Genomic DNA, 24,461 nt, shown 5'->3' on the forward strand with positions numbered 1-24,461 from the left:
TCTTTTCTCACATGAACTTTTTGTCTGTTAGTCTCACGCAGTTGTCCCTGTCAAGAGTATTTTGGAGACCTTCAGGCACATCCCAAGCACCAAAATATCAATTCACTTTGATACTAGACTTAGAGCTATTCCCAAGTACATGGGAAGAATGAGGAGGAGGAGTGTCTCTTGAACGTCCTGTTAAGCACAAGACTGCAGAAGATTGCTTTAGGGTCATTTTATATTCTCTTTATCGGGGGGCACAAAAAATACAAATAGTTATGGAGGTCCAGAGAATATGTAGTTCATGCAGGGATGTTTCAGCAGAAGGTTTAGAAACTGTGAGATGTAGTAGAATAGTAGAGCTATTTGGGTAGCACTGAAAAGTTGATTTTCTAGCTGATGCAGACAATAAAAGGACTGAGGTTCAAGGCATGTAGCTAACTTGAGAAGTACAAAAAATGGTACTACTGCTTGTGTCAAATGGAGCACTTCAGTGTTTTTACTACTTTTGCAGATTTTTTCAATTAGGCAATATTAATTTAAGTGACTGGAAACTTTTAGTTGATTTAAAAAAACATAAAATATTGTCTTATACTGTTTGCCTACTTGAAAAACTGTCCTTTCACATGCTCATGGAAGTTCATACATTAATGTTCATCTTCCGGGTGAGTGCATTTAAGATTCTTTCCAAAGAATTCAATGTTTTGTAAAATGTATTCAGCTGTAAGCAAAGGAGAAACTGAGTCCTAGGATTGACCTTCCCCCAGTGACACTCAAAACCAGGATGCAGGAGGCCCAGGATGCAGGAGCACGATGCTGTGAATCACTACATCTCACCATCTTTTCTACAGAACTATCTCCCTGTGCTCCTCTTTTCATTCAACATTTGATGTAAAGAATTTCATGCTGTGTTAGAGAACATACTTACTGCCTGAAAGCATATCGATGTAGAAATGGCATAGATGATGCTGTCTGCATGAGGAAAATAGGGAACCTTCCCTGCTTCAATGCCTTTGAAGTATATAGTCTATAAAAATAAACAAAAAATGTTGAATGCAACAAAATTACTTTTTTATTTTACCTTTAAAAAAAACCATGCCGACTTTATATTTTTTTATATGCCCACAAATGTGATGTTGATTAAAATAGATTATAGATGTTGCACAAGATCAATCTAATAAGAAGCTATTACTGCACAGAACAGGACTAGCAACAGCTTGGGTGTTACAGAACCTAAACATAAAAAGGGGAAAGTTTGCTCCGTTAAATTCTTCATTTTAAAAAATCAAAAGAACAATGCAATAACTATTCCAACAAAGTGAATATTCACTGTTCTTAAACAGCTTGAAATCACATACTTTACTTTCTGAGAAAACATGTACAGTTTATTTTCCTGAGCACAGCCTGACCTTGCAAAGCAGCACACGCCTCTTTGGTCAGTTACCCTTGGCTTGCATAAGATGATAAAAGTAGTAAAAAAAAAAAAAAGAAAGAACACACAGCGCTTTTCTTATTTCACCATAGCCAAGATGTTTCAAAGTCCACAGAAAAGCATCAGCAATACAAGATAATACTGGTTTTTTACAGCTGGAGTTCTAAAAGTCATTATGGATAACTCAGATTTGCCTTTATATGACCAACTGCCTTCATAGCTTGGTCTGGGATAACCAGGAGGAGGAACAGAGACTATCTTCCCTTTTTACATTTCATTTTATGTGTAACAAAAAAAAAAAGTTTCTTCTTTTTATGTTCTTTAAAACTAATTCTGCTCTGGTAATGGAGGTGGATAATTATCACTAGAGAACAAGGCCTTCAAGTTCTGCAGGAGAAATATGTGATTCAGGTATGATGCATTGTGAAAGAACCTTATCAACTCATTCCAGTGGTGGTGTTGGGGAATTAACCATGACTAAGTCTCAATTTTCTGGAAAAATCACAGTCAGAAATCAAATGCTGGTTAGAAAAGTATAATCAACATACCCAAACTCTGTAACTATTTTTTTTTCCTGGGCTCCTAATTTTAACAAGTTCAGAGAAATAATTCAAGCTTGAAGAATAGTAATCGGAACAAAGTTCATTCCAAAGCTGGGAATTCAATCAGCTGTATTACAGTGACAAACAACTTCAGCTATAGACCAAAACGTAAGCTATTTTGAGTTATCTTAGACTGTTGAATGCCAAAGTAAGGGAACAAAGGCAGGAAGTTAAGCTGCAGCTTTTGGCAATAAATCTGCAATTAAAGACTAGGCCTGATTTATGTTTCTGGCAGAAAAGACATTCTTGGAACTTTCTGATTTAAAAAATCTGCAAAAACTACAAAGCAAAGGGTTGTCAGGAGATTAAAAAACTTTGTGGAGAATATACATGAAGACCGGTGGATAAAGGACATTTAAAATTAGTCAAAGAAAAGAAAGTAAGAAAGACATGAGACCACATGGCAGCATTGCCTCTTGGCACACAGGTAGTGAAACACCATCACCATACAACTTTGTATTTTACTGGAATTGCCTGATAAAACCCCTGACGTTAATTTTCTTTTCTTCTGCCTTGAAAAATAGATGAAATGAAGACCTCCTTTAGGAGGATAATAACTTACCTCTACTAATTTAGACACCAGATACATAGAGATAGTTGTACTTTTGTAAAACATCATAGAAATTCCTGCTAGACACCCTGTAACAATTAGAAAAGCATTGTTAAGGTTGTGGTTTGCGTTGTTAAGGTCACCGTTGTATGTCAGCCCAACAAACACTGCACAGGACTATTTATTTCTGCTGCTACAGACAGCACAGTTCAGTGATGGTTTTTTGCTGCCCAAATATGGTTTGTAGCACTAAAAAGAGAAAGTCTCAGAAAGCTGAAACAAATCTGTACTCAGGAGCACACTGTCAAATTTCTCTGGTTTCTATGGGATGAGAGACCTCTGTGGTTCCAACATGTGACAGATGCACATGAGGGAAGGGCCTCACCCTTCATTTACACATTTCATGGTAAAAGCATCTTTCTTTGGACCCAGTGGAGCTCAATGTGTATTCTGTGGAATACGGAAGAGTGAGTACTTTCATCTCACATGTCTACAGCTGCAAATTAAAGGACAAGTTTATATTTATGCACACCGTAATATACTGTCCTTGGAGCTGACCATAAACTCCACATTTGACTGAATTTGCCTTACAATTTTAATTGCAACTCTTTCCTTGACACTACTTGAAACATCACTGTCACTTTGACACAATCTTGATGTACACAGGAATAGGAACAAAGTCCTATTTTCATCACAGAAGTCTGAAAATGGAATGGGAGGACAGACAAGAGGAATACTTGCAGAGTCCCAACACATACAACACAAACTTTCCATGGACTCACCAGCTACAAGTGCATGAAGCTCATCATCAAGGTTTCGGACCCAGCGCAGGAAGCAACTTGTACCCTGCAGGTGAACAGAATGCAAGCTTAGCCCTACTTATTTCTTATAACACACAGACTGTAGCTATTCCTTATAAGCTAGTCATATAGCACACAGTATGAATTAAGAATGTAGTGTGATAATACCCATAATCACAGAATCATTAAATTGTTTGGGTTGGAAGAGACCTTAAAGATCACCTCGTTCCATCTCCCATAGGCTGGGACACCTTCCACTACACCAGGTTGCTCAGAGCCCCATCCAGCCTGGCCTTGAACACTTCCAGGGATAATGTATTCTTCTTCTTCTTGGTAAGGTTGTTACAATAAAAGGCAATTTACTTGATAAGTGAGCAGGCAAACTTTCCCATGTTTTGAGTCTTGTAAGAGAAATGTAAAAACCCCATTGTAATTTCTTAAGAGCTGTAGAAACTTTTATTATTGAGACATGTTAGGTCTGATTAGGTAATCTTTACCACATCAAAAAACACTAAATTACATCAACAAAACCACAAGAAATCAACAAAACTGAAGAACAAGCTTTTTAAAAGCACTGGTGATACTAAAGTCCAGAGAGCTGGACATAGTACCCGTAACATTTCAGTGTCTTAAATTTACAATTTACTGCTGCCATTTCTTTCAAAACTGGAGTTAGATTAAATTAAATTTGTCTAATTAATCTAATTAGTCAAATTAATCTTATTTGAATTCCAATCTAATACCAAAGCTAATCTTGAATTCATATCATCCTCATTTGCTGTACCTGCTAGACTCTTTCCCATGATAAAGGTTTTTTTCAACTACATACCAAACCTCGAGAGATTTTTTTCATGCATCCAATAAATTCCGGAACTAGGAAAACACATTAATCTAAAAAAGTAGAACTGCATATCCCTTGGATCCAAAACACACCAAGCATTTAATTTTTTTTTTGCCATGGTCCAATTTTTTTGAGTGACTAGAATTTTTGCTGCCCTACTTGCCTATTTAGACTGAAAGAAAAATAAAATGTAACCAAAATTTGTGTAAGTTATGAAATGCAAACAATAACATATAGTAGATCATAGAATTGGAGGATCATTTAGCCTGGAAAGGGCATTTAAGATCGATTCCAACTGTTAACCTAGTGTCCACCAAGTCCACCACTAAACCACATCCCTGAGTGCCAAGTCCACACACCTTTTGAACGCTTCCAGAGATGGCAATTCCACCACTTCCCTGGACATCCTTTTGCAGTGCCTGACAACCCTTTAAGTGAAGGAAGATTTCCTACTATCGAATCTAAACCTCCCCTGGGCAACTCGAGGCCAATTCCTCTTGTCCTGTTTCTACCTGGGAGAGCGGACTGACCTACACCTGGCTGCAGCCTCCTTCCAGGCAGTTGTAGAGAGTGATAAGGTCACCCCTGAGCCTCCTTTTCTCCAGGCTACACTCCTAGCTCCCTCAGCTGCTCCTCACCAGTTTTGTGCTCCAGACCCTTCCCCAGCTCCATTTCCCTTCTCTGGACACGCTCCAGCCCCTCAATGTCCTTCTTGCAGTGAGGGACCCAGAACTGAGCACAGGACACAAGGTGTGGCCTCATCAGTGCTGAGTACATACTTAAAAAATAGTAAAAAAAGGTCAGAATATGTCACCCTCATTTTATGAGTATCCACTGGGCTGAACTGCACCTCTCAATTGAAGCTTTTAAACACATCAAAATCATTTTAGCTTTTGCAATTTAATTTCTTTTCTTCTCTAAAGGCTTTTTTCTTAAAGTTTAAGAAAAAAATTAATTTTCAAGTAAACTCTGAACAGCTCATTTGCACTTTGCTATGAAAAAATTTAGACTCTGTAACCTACAAATTATTGTCTCAATTTAATTACCAATCAAGTGAAGTGCTGTTTTACTTACGTTTAAGACCTCCTTTTTTATTTTTAGGTAAATAACATTTACCCTGAAATAATACAGCATGATCTTGAATTTGCAGAACAAATAAAGTGGTAGCTGGAAAATGCCATATGATTAAGAATACAAAAGTGCAAAAGACACTTCAGCACTGCACTGTGCTGAAGTGCTACTCTGCATTAGGGCAGGTGCTTTGCCACATTCTCTTTTGGCATAAATAAACATAAATTGATTAATTCCAACAATGCTGTATGAATGCATATCAGTTCACAATCTGTCATCTTATAATGGGGTAGAAAGGATACACTTCCAAGCAGTAAGTGCAGTATCTCCTCATACATGCTGTATGTTCTGCAGTCTCCTGCTATTCAGTGTCAAGTAAGAATTCCAGATATGTGAACCAACAAAATCTGCACATGGCTTCTCTCTGGCAACACAGAGGCTACTGCAGTCACTACTTGTGCCTGCATGAAAATGCTTTTGTGTAGCAGCAAATCCCTCTGAAATCTGAATTCACTTTTTTTGAAGTACTCTCTATCTCCTGATCTTGAAAACAAGCTGCAAAATCCATCAGTTTTATTTAGAAATTACAGAAAAAACACACAGAATGGAAGAACAGCTTTCTATTTACAATGTGATTACTGCAATAGTATAAAATTTGTCAGTAACATGCTGTAGGAAACAGCACCAGTACCATTAAGCAGCTTGACTTTTTAGCTCTTTGTGATATTTTGAAAAGTGAAATAAAAACCAGAGCATTTGTCATTTCTGTATGCTACAAACTTACTTTGTATATACTGACAAAAGATCCCAGAAAAGCTCCAAGCTGGAAATTTTCCTTGTTGTAGAAGAGGGAAAGTAGCCGTGATGGCTGTGTAAGCAGATGCCGGAAGGTTGAAGGAATCCGAAGGCAACACTGGATCAGGTAACCAATGCTAAACATCCTAATGAAGCCCTAGAGAAAAGAAATAGAGATCTTGTGGTAAGAAACCACAAATTCTGGAAAAGGAAAAGCCAAAGCTTCTACAGAAGGTTTTATTTTTGACATCAAATAGTTTAAAACCCACTCTGAAGGTAATATGTAAACACATAAATGTATTCTACCCCCACCTTCAAACACAAGAGTTTTCTTTTTCCCAGTTACCCTGTAAAATAGCAAATGCAGTAAAATCACAGACAATTGACTCTTCTTTAATTTCTGTGAATTTCTGAAAGGTCTCAAGAAAAAGTCTTCTATTCTACTCCAAAATTTTGTCCTTTGCAATAATCCTGATGACTTCATTTCTAGCTTACTGACCAGCTTTTAACCGCATATGGGTTTATAGAGGTTTATAGAGGAAAGCAATGCAGTGGAAAAAAATGAACGCTTCTGTACTCAAATGTCTCAAGAAAACAGTAAGGAGGAAAAAGTCCACCAAAAATAAAATTCAGAAAGTGTGAGAATTAGAAGTTAACCCTGGTGGCTTGGCACATGCTCACGGACCTTTCCTCAGCCAAACATGAGGTTGTGGGATGCCTGCAGCAAGGCAGGGAAAGGGAGAAACTGGAAGGGACTTCTTAAGCAGAGCTACTGAGAAGGGATAAAATGGGTTCCAAAGAATTTACTTACTATTCCACCTTGGATAAGGACCTGTTTTCTTTTTTAACAAGACACAAAACCAGACTCAACTTTTTTTCCAAATTATTCTCCCCAGTTTCTTCTAACTTTCTCCAATGCTTCCTACCATTATTCTTACCCTAAGGTGAACCTTTTTGAATAATTCTGAAAAAATTTTACCCAGTTTTTGTCTGGAAGACTCTTTATGTGAAAACCATTTCTGCACTCACCTGCAAATAAGGCAGGCACCAATTACAGGGACACAATTCCAGTGACAAGGAAATCTGGCAGAGGGTTTGACTGAGCAACCTTTCAAACTCAGAAACTCAAACCATTTTTTGCCTCCTAAAGAACTTTATAATGCATCATAAAGCTCATAAAAAATTATTGTGGTTATATCCAGTAATAAACTCTTCCTGAAGCAATTACTCTTCTTGCTACTCAAGAAGTGGTTTATGAGAATCAAGTGGAAGAAAATAAGTCATCCAACAATACAACAGCATATTTTATTTGATTGAAAAAATTCCATTCCTTAATTCCAATTAAAAAAAAAAAGAAGGAGAAAATGTCCTAAACCCAGCAGTGATGAACAAAGCCCAATACAAGAAACAACAGAATGGTGTGTTTAATGTTTTTACCAAGCAAAGGTGAATTCGGTGGGGTGAAGAAACATTTAAATTACAACTGGCTAAATCCTCAAACACATCCCTGATTTTATTCCTATTAGTTACCAAATTAGAAGCGCTGAACCACAGGATTGAGGTTTAGTGTTGATGCCCATGAAATACCAAGTATTGTGCAAAATATCTCTATTTAGCTCATTACTTCAACCAGGTGAAATCATATCACACCTACAGGTGTTTTTTCACAGTCACAGGAAGCATTATATCTTATAATCCATGTACAGTATTGTAACCTTTATCTTCCATAAAAAGACATCCAATAAAAATGGATGTAGTACACAGCAGAGCATATGCAGGGCACTGTAATAAACACAAGTGAGCAAAGAAAACTCTGCTAAGAGCCATTTCTCCACAGAGATTTTGAGTTGGAGCTCAGATCAGCCGGAAACAGTAGCACAGTGTAATGACATATCCCCAGAATTTGTTGAATAAACCTTTCTGCTTTTGAGAAACAAATTTCTTAATACATTCAAGATACTTGCTATAACTCAAATTCAGAAGAGCACATGTGCATATAAACAGAGTTCAGAAACATACCATAAATTCAGTCAACCTGTTGCAATATATGAGGAATTAGTTAAGATAGTTAAAATCAATTAATTAAGATATTCAATGTTTATTCTGGGTATATAGTAGCCCACGTTCCTTCAAGAGACAGAACTTTGAAACTACAATCATAAAAATTATCTCAGAGAAGTCATGGATACCCCATTCCTGGAACTGCTCAAGCTCAGCTTGGATGGGGCTTTGAGTAACCTGCTATAGTGGAAGGTGTCCCTCCCCATAGGAGGGGGGCTGGAATGCTTTAAGGTCCCTTCCAACTCAAACCACTGTATGATCCTACAACCTTCTTTGAGGTCACCCTAGTCACCAGTAAATTTGGAGAGTTATCTGGTCCTGTATGCAGCACCAGCAGAAGAAACAGACAACTGGACTTCTAGTGCTGGCTAATGGCTCCTCACTGTAAACAAGCAAAATCCTAAAGAGGAAAAATATTGTTCCACTGCTTCTGTCACAGCTCTTTTCAGACACTTACAAGAACCAAGCATTTCAAGTATTTAAAGTTTGAAGGGAAGTCAATGAACTCAGGTGGTATGGCGCTACTGAATGTTACATCACGTAAAAGCCATGATGCTGTCAATGAGCTAATGTGCATTTAAATGTGAAGGAGAAGAAGAGCATGCAAATGGCAGTTAAAGCACAGATGTATTAATGAGAAGAAAACTTGTTTGAGGGTAAGGGAAAACTGAGGGGAAGTTTTGGCAATAAGCAGCTCATCACATCGTTATCAGGTTTGACAGCTCCATTACAGAAAAGGAATTGTAAAAACATGCTCAAATCATGTCAGCTGACAGTTGTTACTGATCAACTCCAAGAACAGTCATAGAACTGAACGTTGAGAATTTTGTATCTTTTAAAAATATAAATACATAATTTTTTTTTTTCACTCATGTTTTAATTTAAATAAAGTCACAGAACAGTCAGGAAATTGGAGGATCTGACTGCCACTTGAGCAATATCTTCCTCACTAGGTTATTGTAGTCATGAATAATTTACATCAAAATACTGAAGAGAACAGGTCCAAGAATGAAATATATTTCAAATACACAACTGTCTTCTCTAAAGAGAGAACAGCCTTATAAAAATTTATTTTTAAAATTTACTTTTTGTCACGTCAAGTCTTTACTCAGCTTTATTATCAGTTAGGTTTTTTCCTTCCCTCATTCTGTTTAAGGATATATAAAACAAAACAAAATTATGCTGAATCAATAAGTGAAAAAGTTGTGTATTCCTGAATATCCACCTTCCTCCCCATCCTCGGGTTCCTTTAACATTTTAAAAAGTTATTTTTGAAAGTAATATGCATTAAAAGCATCTGAAGATACTCAAATACATTTTTGCTGCTCCATATATAAAACCAGGTCAACTGTTAAGGGATTGGGATCTTCTGGAGCCTTACCAACTCCCAAAACAGGCATAGCAGGTGGTACCACCTGTGCCAACCCAACGCCAGCTAATACAAATTTCTGCACAGTAATTCTCTGAAAAAAAATGCACCAATCACATTAATAATGGAGGATGAATTATACCACCAGAGATAAACAGCTCTTCCTGGGCGTAGCAACTGTGACCAATCTCTCATTACCCCAAGCCCTTAAAATAAACGACTGGAGGAGTGCACCCGGTGCCCAGCAGCGACGTTCCAGAGCCGTGCAGCTGCACGGGAACCAGGGCTGCCTGCCACAGCAGCACATTCCAGGTGCTTTATTTAGGGGGGACTCACAAGTGGGCTCAGCCATGAAGTGCATCACATAGTTAAACAAGTTCCTTGCTTGCTAGGCCATTTTTTCCCACACATTTTATGTTACTCATTCACTACAGCTAATCTGAAAGACCAGAGAACTTTAACCTCACCGCCGCCCCGTCCTAAATTGAGAAAATCTGTTTTCTGGCTTGTCACATTTTCAATAGAAAAGAATGAGTAACAGGCTCATTTCTCACTTCCTAAGCATATGCTTTTCCTGACTTTTACCCCTTCTTTGCCAGTGTTTGTCAATCCAACTTTTTCTGCACTTACTTTAATACAGTATGAGATGCAATTATCTCCATAGTGTTTACAGCATCTATGCCTTGGGCCATGTTTGCACCTGCAAAAAGCATAATGAAACACATATTAACTCATAGCTGTTTTCAGCAACAAGAGACTTCATAAATTTTTCTTGCCTAAAAATACATAAAGTGCTATTTGCCCAGCACTCATTCTCCCCATTACCCACTGAAGGGCACTGTGAACTTTTATGATGCAATAAAAGGACAATAAAAACTAACAATACTTTAGTTGTACACCAAGAAAAAAGTGTCTGCACACTTATTTGGATCCAACCTCTTGCCATGCTACACATAAAATGCTAAATTAAAGAACAAATTTTCTGCCGTGGTCAACAAGGAGAAGTGATGTGACCTCTCCTGGTTTGTCTCTGCTCCATGGTTCTGGAAGGATATTTGAGCAAGCATCTGTTGCCTGTGTCCTTTCATCTTTCACACCACTGTAAGGGTCACTGAAAGGCAATACAGATCATACTAATGCACACCCTGTGAGCCTTCTCTCAATTACAAGCCTCGCACTTTTGGGCTATTTCTTCTGCAGTGTAGATTTTTATGTAGCTCTTCCTTTGGACTGAGAATTTGACCTTGAGTGTTTAAAACAGACTGGCTTGGGCTGGTGGGATGTGTGGATTGCACAGTTTCTAGCCCTGCATTATGTAGAATTAAAATAAGTAATTCATACTGGGTCTGAACATTATATTTTGCTATATCCAAGTATTTAAGATTTAATGTAAAATGAATTACACAATTTATATACTATGTCAAATATCTTGGAAGTTTTGAATTGTGTACTATAAAGTCTAATGGCCATAAATCATCTGTGAGGTCAGTTTATGTAGCAAAATTGTAATGAGAATGTTATCAGGTTACAGGCATTTAGACTCAATTATATTGAAAAGAACCATATGGAAGAGAAACCAGTGAGAGCATAAAACCTCCATATTGAAAGTTTGCTGAATGTCTGAGTTGGGAGTTTCAAAACCTTAAAAAAATTGTTCTTCTCCATCTTCAATCCTTGTATTTAACCAACAACAGAAGAGCAATGAACTATCTCTAGCAAACTGAGTCACACATATTTAAGACAAAACAGGCACAAGCAATTGAGGTAAAAGCATTTGATTATGGCTGGAGGTGTCTTTTCCTTGTAGGTCTTTTGCTGTCTAATACAGTCATGCCTGAAAAACCACTGATGACTTCCCTCACCTTTTTCAAATAAAACCCACAGCAAATCATAGGAAGTCACCATGTGATGGGGATCAATTCATGTTTGTTCATCATCTGAGCAAGTAAAATAAACCACTACTTTGAGTACACAATGCACTTGGAAGACTCCCTCCTGCATGAGAGCAGGTAGAGATTTGGTCATAAAACTGCTCTAGAAGAGGTCAGCAGAAGTGAAGATTCACAGGTGTCACCTGAATATACCCCCAACACATTTTTGATTCCATCTTCCCTGTAAATACATGACTCTCTGAGGTATCCAGTGTGCATGAAGCAGAGGAATCAGTCATAGCAGAAGTAAGTCATATGTTCAGTCTGAACATATCAGACTGAAAAGCTCACTGCTCTCCCTTCTTTAAGCTCATAAAAGAGAGTGAATTGGATCCTGTAGAGAGGGGGACACCCACCTTGCCTAACTTCAGATGTCTAGATCCGACCTCGTGTAAAAGAGTTTTAGACTCACTCTTTGCTTTGCAATTTCCTATCTCCAGACAGCAGAGGCAGCCCAGGTGCCATCAATCCTCTTTTTAGGTAGTTCTCCTTTATGCAATACAGGGGTGTAGGTCCCCCAAAAGACTATGTTACAGTCACTTATGGTGACATAAGTAAGATCTACTGCTGTGCAATTTTTCTCCTTCATAGTACCACTAGTTCCAGCAGAACTATGCCATGAACTGATTTTGCTGAAAACTGCAGAAAAAGCAACACCATCCTGCACTCATCATGGGCTGAATTTGCTCTCCCTTGTTAGACAACTGCATGTTGCAAGTTCATACAGGTCTTCAAGTTTTGCTTTCACCAGAGTTCATCATTTGCCACTATTAACTACCTAGTAAAAATGAAACAGAAAAACACTGAAATGCAAAGCAGAAGCATTACAAAACATTGTCAAATACAACATAACAGACATTAAAGTGCTCTATATAACAATGATTCAATTTTTTTTTTTTTTTTTCTTTTGGATTTTTTTACTCACACTTTGTCCATGAGCTTTTTTGTTAGTGCCAGTATGTTCATTGGCTGTGATACTTTTTCACTATGCTTGATTTTTCTATCTGTTTTTGAAAATGCTGCTTCAGGTGAAAAAGAATGGGTGGGAATTTCTTCTTTCCCTACAATGAACCTGAAAGAAAAAAGCAAAACAGAACAAAGCAATTACATAACTCAAAGAAATGCATGAAATCCTGTATAAGCCTATGTCTTAGATCAGATTGAAATTACTCTCAGGTGTGTAAAAACCCATTTTACACAGCTGCCAAACCTCATACTTCTTTAGAGAAGATCAATCCACTGACATATATTTAAAGATATACTTTAGCTAGAGGATACAATTGATGCTGGGAATTTTTTAAAATTAAAACCAAAAACATTAATAGGGAAGTCCACCTCTCAGACAAAGGAAGAGCACTAAGTAGGAATATAAAAAGGCACTTGAAATATCTCAATTCTCTCCAGCAAAATGGGGTTACATAAAGGTTGATAATTACTACAATATTTTTATAAAATATCCATTTTGCAGAATCTTCAAAATGTTTTTGCTCCCACTGAAACCACTAACTTTGTTTTGCTTGGCCTCATCTTCAGCCTTCTTTTCTTCACCCAGAAGTTGATATTGTCAATATATTGGCTCATCTTAGATGTAGAATTACTGCGTATCAATGGCAAGGGAGGACACAATGGCAAAATGTTTCCTAAAACCATGCACTATAATCCAAGTTACACTGTACCTTGGCAGTCTTGGCAGTCTAGCCAAGGGTAAAGAAGATATAAAAACTTTGTCATTATGTAATGTGGCAAATAAGATCCAGGTAAAAACACAGCAGCCATTTGCTTCCAGGAAAAATATGGGTTATCATGAATCCCAGTTTTAGAAAGACAGAAGATAAGTGCTCCTTCCAAAACATGCAATCATATGTCTGAGTTTCCTTTAATAGCAGTCACAAATATGAAGGGATTTCTCTCTTGCTAGCACACAAAGTGGAAACTGCCTCAAGCTACACCAGAGGAGCTTTAGATTGGATATTAGAAAAATTTCTTCACTGAAACGATTGTCCAGCATTGGAACAGGCTGCCAAGGAAGTGGTGGAGCCACTGTCCCTGGAAGTCTGTAAAAGTACTTAAAAGTAGTAGATGTGTTTAAAAGACATGTAGATGGTGGCATTTGGGGACATGGTTTAGTGGTGGACCTGTCAGTGTTGGGTTAAAGGTTGGACTGGATGATCGTAGAAGTCTTTTCTAACCCAAATGATTCTATGATTATGCCTTCTTCAAAATATGTTGTATACCCAAAAATTGGACAAATTTTAGAGCAGCATGATTTTTCTTAGGAATAATCTTTTCTTACAATGCAACTGCCACTGTGCATGATTCCTCAAAATCTTGTCTTACATAGTCACAGAAACTTTACTTACTTTAGTGCAGAATATGTAAATCCTTTCAAGCCATCTTTGCACCTGAAAGACAAAACCAAAAGATTTCTCTATAATGGGCTGCTGGCAATATAAAGTGTTACAGATTACATATGGAATAGAGGGGCTGTGGAGGAACACCAGCTTTTCATTAACAAAAAACAGCACGTTTGCAACAACTCTGTGGTTATCCTTCATTCCCAGTTGTCACCACAGCCTTGGGACATCTCTGAAACAAAGGACACAGCATCAAATGCCAGTGCTTCTCTTTTTTATCCAAACCAAGAGGGGAGAATTTTTTAAAGGATGGTAACAGAACCACTAGGGCAACAATGCAAGATGACAAAGAACTGTTGCTTTATGGAAAAGTAGTCATGATGAGTTTAACAAAAGAGAAGTTTTACTGCAAGGAGAGAAAGGAGGGTTGGATCTCAATGAAACACCCACCCTCTTGTGAAAAGCTGCAGGGAATAGCTTCTCTGACTTTGAGATAAACTGTTGTACTTTGCAAAGTGCTGATCTCTGCAGCTTCTTACTTTAAGAAGACTCTTAATCTGAAAGTCCCAGTTTTTAAATTATACAGTCAGTGGTTGCTCTGATTCTGAGCTTGATAGTATGTATATATATATATAATACATATCTGTTCTTACCAACTATAGGGTTCCTTTTTTGAAGAATGACCACAGCAAGGAGCCCATATTTGGCTGTGGAAGATTTGGGTTATTGACTTTTTTTTCTGTCCAGGATACAATGAAAGGAGCTGAAGCTTGCAGCTGCTACTGATTCCTCCTGAAAAACCATGTTGATTGCATAGGAGAGAGGAGATATTTGTGTTTTCTCTCCTTTTCTTTTTGTAGAATTGTATGGGGAATACGTGATGGTAAAAATGCATTCCTGACACAGTGCACAAAGCACAAACTAGTAACTTATCAACACCACCATTTCAAGAGAAACCCTACTCTGAGGGAAGGCAGGACAGCAGTCACAAAAGCTTTGTAAAAAGAAGCAGCTGATGACAACCCTTTGCCTTCCACCTGCAGAGACCACATTGTCCCTGGAAGTGCTGTGCCCACACTGTTCAAGAGCAGGTGACACCATCTCCCAAAAGGTTCCATGCAAGTGTCAACAGGTACTACCAATGGTTGGATACACGCAAACAGCAGGAAAAACATCAAATCAAAGACGTTCACAAATGAAGAAAGTCTTGCTTTCTCCTGGCAGGGGAGTGCCTGGTGCAGAGCTGGTAAGACATCACAGCACTAAACACTCCTGGGAAATTCTTTCCAAGGTTACGACCTTCAATACATATGTTTCCAAGGACTTGGTTTTGTCAGCATGTGCACAGTTACACACAGCACCAAAAAAATCATTGCAAAGAGTTTGTCTTTTAAAATGATTGCAGTTAAAATACTGGTGACATATTTTATGATGTATAGGGGTTGAGGTAAATACAAAAAAATAAAATTGCTCATGGTATCTTTAATTAACATAGAACTTTGAAACCAAAGACATGTAGTAATTTTAATTGTGATTCTTTATACATACATACGATTCAGAAGCTGAAACACTGTCACAGCACTTTTACAGAACCATGGACTCAAAAATGGGTTGAAAACTAAATGATGGACTGAAAAAATCAGCTTAGCCCAGAGACCACAGTAAATGACTGGCAGAAGTCCAGAGTCCAAATGCACAGGTTTAATATATACCCCACTTCATCCACAGTACCATGGTCCAGTTTCCTAAGTTTTATTTTAAACCTGCAGCTGACTGTAAGTTAAATGCCCTTTGAGTGAAGGATGTCCAACACATTATGCCTGCAAGCTGCCAGCTCATGAATAGGCCTTTAGTTTCTACTTTTCCAGTAAATTAAAACCATACACAGACTGCAATCTAAACATGCACATAAGTGTTTCTAGAATAATATCAGAACAGAAAAGTAATCACAGTATGGTTGTAATTATGTTTTCTCCTTAATTATTCCAATGTAACTGCACTTCCAGTTGCAAGTGTTCAATGATTCCTTTACTGCACCACCAGATGTCCCTGCCCAGCTGTGCTCGAAGCACCCTGATGGATGCTATCCTACAACTTATTTCCTTTAAACTGACCTCAAAGAAAATGTCAAATCCTTTCTTCATTAATATTGAAAATCAGAAGACATCTGAATCACCAAAAGAGAAAACAGCACTCCAATCCCCTATTTTTTTCCTCCAAGAAACAAAAAATATTTCTAATGCCTATTCTAATTACACAAAAAAGTCATTTCTATTCAGAAAGTACTTGGTGTATTGGAATTTATTAGCTATGCTTACTTTTCTTATTTTTTTAGTTGTTCTGTGTATTTGGAGCTACAGCTATGAATTTCCCTGAAAAATACATCAAAGTTAAATATGTAGTTGAGTAAGGAAGTGACACTAAAGACACAATTAGAATTTTTCTTCCTCAACTTCCTATTTAATTTTAAAAAAGTAAAAAGTGCAATTAAGCTTTTAAATAGAATATAATTAGTATTGCTTGCTGTCTAAACTGTCTCCTGTAAAACCATTCTGCAAAACTAATGGGTGTGTGGGAAAATTGTTTATTAAGAGTTTTATAAACAGGAGTCCTAGAGAAACAATACTTGCAGTTAAGAGTAATTTGTACTGGAACTCCCCTTCTCTGGCATGGCCATTTTGCTCTTACAAATGAAGAGGCAACCAACGACAAAGCTGTAACTCTAATTTTTTGTTTTACATCATGAATAATGAATTCATTATATTTAAGGTTTCGGAATGCTGGTCTAGAGATTGAAATGATGTTTTTTTATTCACTCAGTAGGTACACAACACTGGCAGCAACCAAAAAAGCCCTACACACTGACTTCAAGCACACATTTTTTTGGGGGGGGGAGTGTTGGGGGCAGGTTGTGACAACCCCCTTGCAGAGACACCACAAATTCAGTGACTGGCCTCCACAGTGACTGCTGAGGTACAACACTGGCTGCACATGGCACGTTTCACAAACACCTGGCTGCTAATAACTGAACTAAGAGTAATGATTTGCTTCATGCAGCCACTAATTGGTAATAATAATGCCACCACTAATTGGTTATAATAACTTTTACTCAATGCTTCATTGCTCAAGGGGTGAAAAAGCCTGCACTCTGCTGCTGAGCCCCACGAACTACTCAAGCTTCAAATGAGCCTAGCACAATACATTACATGTGCCCAGCACTGCAGACACCCTGAGAGGGGGAAAATCTAAATAGTGAATTGTAAGGGTTTTTTTTAGGGTACTATTGAACTTGCAGAGTTGTATGGCATCAGAGGGACTCGCTATAGCTCACCTACACTTCTGCAAGGGCATCTAGTGATAGGACAAGGACAGGCTTTAAACTGAGGGGGCAGGTTAGATATTAGGAAGAAACTCTTCACTCTGAGGGTGATGAGGCACAGGTTGCCCAGAAAAACTGTGGATGCCCCATCCCTGGCCGCGTTCAAGGCCAGCTTGGACGGGCCTTTGAACAACCCCATCTAGTGGAAGGTGTCCTGGCCCATGACAATCATTAAGGTTCCTTCCAAACCAAAACATTCTACTGCTCTATGTTTCCCACCACCCTGAATGTCCCAGGGACCAAATCCCATTCTGCAGGAGGGCAACACCGTTTCCTGCCCAGCAAGCAGTAATTTAAATGGTGCATAATTTGGCTACATTCTCCCATCAGATGGGAACTGTCCCTGGTACAAAGCCAAGAGTGCCAGTGACTTTGCCAGCTGTCCCTGCTGGCACCATGTACCTGATCACACAGCAGAAATGCTCTACTCCATTCCAGCTTTTGTTTGGCCAGAGCTTGTGTTTGGTTGGAGCCAAAGGAGCAGAAGAATCAAGGAGCCAAAGCAATAAATTTGGATTCTCAAAATTCCCCTGCTGGGACTATTCTGGCACATGAGCAAATAGGGTTGATTTTAATCATGCATATTTATAAGATAAATTTAACTTACGGCCACACACATTTATTTTTTCATAAAGAAAACAGCAAAAGTGGAATAGAGCCAAGGCTTGATACAAACTATACTTCCAACAAGACATGAACTAACTGTAATTATGTTTGTATATGTATAGAGGTGCTGTGCATGAGTTAACTGTACTCTCCCTCCATCCTGCGGGAAGAAATTCCCACACTGAACTGCAAGCCTGGATGCCAGCAATTATATTTTGGGGGTTTTTATTAGTATGTCTGTTTTGGGGTTTTTTTATTAGTATGTCCTGTCATAGCTCTTCTCAAGATTTCCTCTAAATATACACTGCACAAGAAACCTTCTGAAGGAATGTCACTTTTCACCCACGGAACTGGTAAGCAGAAAGCAGCTCACAGTAGTAACAACATGCCATGTTTAACAACATCCCCGCAGTGCTTACGGTATCCTTCAGGGTAAGAGTAAATTAGAAACTCCTACATGCAGAGCTCTCATTATGGCCACGTGGGAAGGAGATACTTCAAGCACAGGACATGTGTTAGCATTTTACTGCAGCACCTTTGCCTGTGAAGACTGGTCAGGGGGACCACGTTTCCCCGTTAAGGTGTCTTCTTCATGGAGAAGGGAAGATCATCCTGATGAAATGTGACTGTGTCTGAACATGCCAGCTATACCTCTTGCTATTAAATCCCTTGCTTTTAGGAATTAAAGGCTATCTATGGTATTTTGTGACCTATGCTGATCTCTAGAGGATAATGCATTTTCTGTTTTAAGTTGCTTAGAGAGGTTACTATATCTCCGTCCTTCTGATTTTCAGCTGGACTCTATGATGTTAAAATATTTCATTCCTCATCCTCTCCCCAGTGCTAAAAGTCAACAGCAACACGTGCCATTTTTCTGAGATGCCTTCTGTATCTATTTCTCTTCTTCCTTTTCTATCTTCTCTTTTGCCCTTTCTTCCTACAAGTTGAGCTGGTCTTACACATTTCCCCCCAACTGTCCTTCAAATGTTATTCTCGAAAGCTCATTTCTCTTTCTTAAGAAAAATTGCACTGAGGAAATCCAGAAGTAAATTTATGGGAAAAAAATATTCATACCCAGATTATCTCTTGTCTGAATTTATGCTTTTACAGATTAAACATATATTTTCTTTCTATTTTTACACACAGCTCTTACCTATTCAAGCCAGAACTGTGAAAAAAATATAAGGTGCAATTATAAGCCAAAAATCTAATCTCCTATCCCATGGGAAACATGCAGCTTTTGGAAAACATGTCAGAAATCCCATTAAAAACAATTGAAATCAGAGGAGTTGTAGTTTATAAAAATTATACTTCAAACTTTTAAATGTGCAAATGTAACCAGGATCAAAATTCAGTCAGAAGTCTCATAACTTGTGCTTCCAAATCAGATAGCTAACTTCTGCATGTTTAACTAAAACACTAAAAAATGTATCCATGGCATTTCTTTTAGTTGTGCCTGAGTATAAAATGATCTTTTGAAAAGGCCATGGTTTTGCAAAAATTACATGCAGTGAATATAAAATCATATTTTATAAAAAAGTAAATGAACAAAGAAACAGTAAATAGGGACAACATTCAAGGAGAAGGACAAGATAAGCACCATGGAAGACGTACATTATTTTTTTTCTTGACCCAAGTTGAATGCATCATTTCCAATACTTGGAAAGAAAAGGTGCATGGAAATGACAAATCATGTAGTCAACAGTGACCTATGGTTCCATTAAGCTCTCATGTAAATCCAGGGAATTACATTTTAAAACAAAAATACTGCAATTCTGTGAAGAATGTGACACTGCAATTAAAAAGAAAGCTGTTTATATTGAAGTTAAATTACAATACTGGATTCAGAGTTGTAAACCAAAGCTGCTATCAATCAACTTCACATCTGATTGTTAATCAAGTTTTCTGTGTTCTTGTCAAATTGAACTCAGATTTCTAGTGATGCTAATTATCCTACTACTTACTTTCATTTCTTCAGAGGTTAGCACTTTCTGAAATGTGCAAGTAACTGCAATTTCAGTAGGTCAAATTTCTCTTAAAAGATCTTGTAAATTACAAAAAATTTTTGTTATTTTAGCTGGACGCAGATGGTCCATATCTTTTTGTACCAACAATGCTGCACTGTGGGCTCAGGAGCAACAACTGAATCACTCAGATGGTCACATTTCCATCTCAAAATCCTTCATCAAAGCTCCTGCCTCACACAGCTAATAGAAGAAGCCAACACAGACCCGCAGAACAGTATGGGGTGAAGGCACCTTTAAAGATCCTCTAGTCCAACACCCCTGCCAAGGGTAAGGACACCCTCCACTGGATCAGGTTTCTCAGAGCCCCATTCAGGCTGGCTTTGAATGTTTTCAGCGATGGGACATCTACCACCTCCCTGGGAAACTTCTGCCAGTGTCTCACCACCCTTATAATAAAACATTTCTTTCTTATATCCAGTCTAATTCTACCCTTTTAGTTTAAAACCATCAATTCTTGCCCTGTCACTACAGGTTCTATTAAAAAGTCTGTCCCCACCTTTCTTATAAATCCCCTTTAGATACTGGAAGGTGCTCTAAGGTCTCCCAGGAGCCCTGTCTTCTCCAGGCTGAACAAGCCCAATTCAGCTTGTCACAGGAAAGGTGTCCCAGCCTTCTGATCATCTTTGTGGCCTCCTCTGAACCTGCTTCAACAGGTACATGTCTTTCCTGTGCTGAGGACTTTAGAGCTGAATAAAGCTCTCTAAGCAATTAAAAAAGCTGATTGAACAATGAAGTTAAGGATTTATGTGCTTAATTCAATTGATTTGTTGAATTTTGCAAAGTGATGAAATTTTTCCACGATTCAATTTTGACCTTTTTCTTACAAGTGTTTTAACAAAATACAGCAACTTTCTGTTAAAACAAAACCTAAACACTCTCTCCAAATCAGGCACAGAACAAAAATAGGAAATGGAAAAAACCCCTGGAGACATGAAGATGGGAAGTCAAATTGTCTCCAGAGGCATGAGGACACAGAGAAATGTACCTTGACACGTGTTCAAAGCCACGTCCACTTCAGGAGCCAGGGCTGCACTGATGCAGTCTCATTGTTGTTAGAACAATGAGTCAGTCACTAAAGGGACACGCTGTTACAGGATTACAAAACAAATAATCCTTAAACCCACAAAGGGTTTTGCTCATTATTAAATAATAGTGGCATCTGCAGTGATTCTATCTTAGAAGGAGACTTGTGCTAAATTTATCTACTGCCAAATTTTCCTCTGGCTTTTTCTTATGGCTCTTTGCAAATGGAAAAAAAGAAAAAGAAAAGAAAAAATAAGAGGCTAAATTTGCTGGAACTGTTTTTTGTAAACATACTTAATGCTCTTTGCAAATGATTCAAAATTTCAGCAAGCTAAACCTCTCTCATTGATTGATTAATTCACGCATTCAAGAGAAATGGATACAACACTTGATTTTCCCAAATGATCCCATAATTGGACTTGAGGGAAAGGTTTGGCTGTTTGCTTTGTTTCAATTTGGGGAAAATGTGATTAAAAGAAGAAAAACCATTTCTATTTTTACATTTATTAATCCTATCTCTGACATTTAATAACAGATATCATCAGGATAAATTTATAATGAAATGAAAAGCTATAAAAATATTTTAAAAAAATTAGCAATCATTCTGAATGTGCTCAGGCCATTGCTGAGCTAGAATAAAGAGTGAAGATCAGTGAGTTATTTTCAGTACATTAACTTGAACTGAGATCTTCACTCTATTATTCAAAAATATTTTTAATTCCATATAATGCAGAATGCTGCCAAAATCATCAAGATTATTACAAGTATTTAGCCATAAGCATTAGGACAACATAAGCTGGTTGTTACACACAAACTAAATGACTATGCTGCAAAGTTTGCTGAAATTCAACTTCTATTTCTTTGTGATGATGACTGTCCCTTGCAGATTTACCCACTGACCCAGAGTTTAAACCCATATCTCCAAGATGAATGCTGTGTATTTGCCTCTGATGCTTGTAAGTACCATTGGAAGTCTTGAAATGAAATTAAAATGTAAAATGTGTTCTGGAAGAACCACATAGTGAATAAAGTGTTTGTGCACAGCCTCAAGAAAACAGTATTTTGAAAACCAAATTTCAGTGCAACCACAGAAATCCACTCCTGAGTAACTCCCTTGCTGGCTTATACTTCAGCAAGAGACCACATTTTACTCTAACATAACAGTTTTATTTCAAATTACTACAATGCTGGTCACCATCTTTTTAGTGCGGCACCTCCAGGTGCAGTATTTGGAATAGAAAGTTGCATCACCAAAAAAACCCCAAAAAAAACCAACTTGAGACTGGTCATGAGACCTGGAGTGAGCTGACACAAAGCCCAAGCCTACAGGTCACAGTCAGAGGGAGGATGTATCATTTCTGTGATGGACAATGCTTGTTCTTTCTTCTTCTAATAATCACATAAATGTGGCTTCTGAACATCTGTAATTGCTTCCAATTTTGTTTTTTTGAAAAAACAATTTTTAAGAAAAAATTATCTCCATACCAAGAATGTATATAATCATCTAGATAAAACACAAGATTTCCTCCAAAATATGAAGAAAAATAAGATTGTTTTACACTGAATAGTTGCTGCAGTTAACTACTTTAAGCAAGAGCATGGTATTTATGAAAATAATCTACCAATAATAATTGCTGGGAAGTTAAATGCTGTTGGTATTGTTTAGGAAATCAGTAGAACCTCCCGCAATTATTTCAGTTTGTAAATATACCACATCTGCTTTTGTCAGCTACAAAGTATGTAGCATAATCTGCATTTTCCTGGCAATCCTAGAGAAGGCAAGGTACAGACTGATTGTGAGCCACCAAAGTGACCTCAATAGTGAGAAAGCTACATAACTGTGGGATGTTTAGTTATTTTTAGAAAAGACAGTGCTAAACACTAACTATGGTACTGTCTGGGAAAGGAGGAATTAGACAAAACTGCAATTCAGCTGGCTTCCTAAGGAGGAAGGCTGTACATAAACAGACCCTGTAAGCACCTGGAAGACAATCACGAGGACATGACTAACAATGAATACACTCTTATCAAAAAAAATCCTTATAACATGGGGTCTCATTTTATGACTAGGAATGCAAAGCCATATGTGTCATATGCTACTGACTTAATTCAGGCTTTGGATCTAAATGTGACATTTTCTTACAATAACAACCACAGAATGATAATTTAATGGACGATAGCTAGAATGAATACGGAAGTGGTTAGACAAGAGTAGAGAGAGAACAGTTATCAATGGCTTGCTGAAAAACTGGAAGGACAGACCAAGTGGTATTCCACAAGGACCAATTCTGGATGTCTGCTACTCAGCAATTTCAGTAGTGAGAGTGGTGACAGACAAAAAAGTGCATGCCTATTACATCTGCAGATAATACTGAGCAGAAAAGGGCTACAAGGGCTGCTAAAACAGGCTGAGAGAGTTGAGGTTGTTCAGCCTGGAGAAGACTTTGGGGAGACCTTATATCACCTTCTAATACCTAAAGGGGTTACAAGAGAACCAGAGTGGGACTTTTTAGAAAAGTCTTAGGACACACGAGGTAGTAAATTTAAACTGAGAGCAGATTTAGATTAAACATTAGGAAAAAAATTTCCTGTGCACATGGTGAGACACTGTTACAGGTTGCCCAGAGAAGCTGTGGATGCCTTAGCCCTGGAAGTATTCAAAGTCAAGTTGGATGGGGCTCTGAGGAACCTGATTTAGTGGCAAGTGTCCCTGCCTATGGCAGGGAGGCCGGAACTAGATAATCTTTAAGACTCTTTTCAACCCAAACCATTTTGTGATTCTATGATTTTATGAAGTGGAAGACATTGGCTCAGAAAAAAGCCCAGGATGTTATTCATCAACTGCATGTGCATTATATGTATGGAGAAACAATCAACTACACAAATACAGGATAAGAACTGTGAAGCATTAAAAAGCAAAAGCTGATTTGGGATGTAAAAGAAAGGCTACAACTTGCAAAACACTGAATTGTCTTGCTCTATTTTATTTATCAAGCTTTATCAGCTGAAATAAATTATCTTGTGCATCACAAAAGAGAATAGGGTAGAGGGATACAAGGGGGAGAAAAATATAGCAGTATGTGATAAATCTTTGCTACTAAAGTTTGTTACAAAGTGAAGCAAATAATCTGTTTCACTCATGTTTGTGGATGAGAGAAGAAGGAATAGACCAAAATTGTATTAGAATATATTCAATTAGACTCTGTAAAACTCTCATCCAAAAAAATGGCTAAGAACAGATTGCTTAAGGATGTCATGGACTCTCCATTACCGAAGACTTTAAAGAAAAATAAAAGTCAGATATTTGACAAGAATGGGGAGAAAACAAGACAATCTCTCATGAATTCAAGTATTTTTATTCTACATTAAAAGACTGAAAAATAGAGTCAACACTTAACATAAATGTCCTCACATATCCAAAATTTAAACCAATGGCATAACCTTATTAAGGAGGGAATGAAAAGTGGAGATTCTCTAAAGCTATTTCTGAAGGTTTCTTTGTCCTTAATAACAAAGTATCACTGCAGTGAATGAAAAACCAGAAGGGATCAGCCCATGATCAACCCTTGGTTCCTTCAGCTGAAAAAACCCTCAAAAATAGTAAACAAGAGCTAGAAAATCTGATTTTAACTTTGAAT

At 37.7% G+C, this 24,461-nt stretch overlaps 1 protein-coding gene across 1 annotated transcript in view; it reads right to left on the reverse strand.

Moving 5' to 3' along the window:
- TMEM135 (transmembrane protein 135) overlaps positions 1–24,461 on the reverse strand; it is a 156,302-nt gene that overhangs the window by 4,594 nt on the left and 127,247 nt on the right. Inside the window, exons 7-13 of the mRNA XM_054654627.2 lie at positions 13,795–13,836; positions 12,360–12,506; positions 10,134–10,203; positions 6,063–6,230; positions 3,349–3,412; positions 2,579–2,655; positions 911–1,009 (exon numbers count right to left, since the gene is read on the reverse strand). Of these exons, the coding sequence (XP_054510602.1) occupies positions 911–1,009; positions 2,579–2,655; positions 3,349–3,412; positions 6,063–6,230; positions 10,134–10,203; positions 12,360–12,506; positions 13,795–13,836 (667 nt within the window). The remainder of the gene's footprint in view (positions 1–910; positions 1,010–2,578; positions 2,656–3,348; positions 3,413–6,062; positions 6,231–10,133; positions 10,204–12,359; positions 12,507–13,794; positions 13,837–24,461) is intronic.

The sequence above is a fragment of the Agelaius phoeniceus genome, chromosome 2, assembly GCF_051311805.1.
Source record: "Agelaius phoeniceus isolate bAgePho1 chromosome 2, bAgePho1.hap1, whole genome shotgun sequence".
NCBI lineage: Eukaryota > Metazoa > Chordata > Aves > Passeriformes > Icteridae > Agelaius > Agelaius phoeniceus.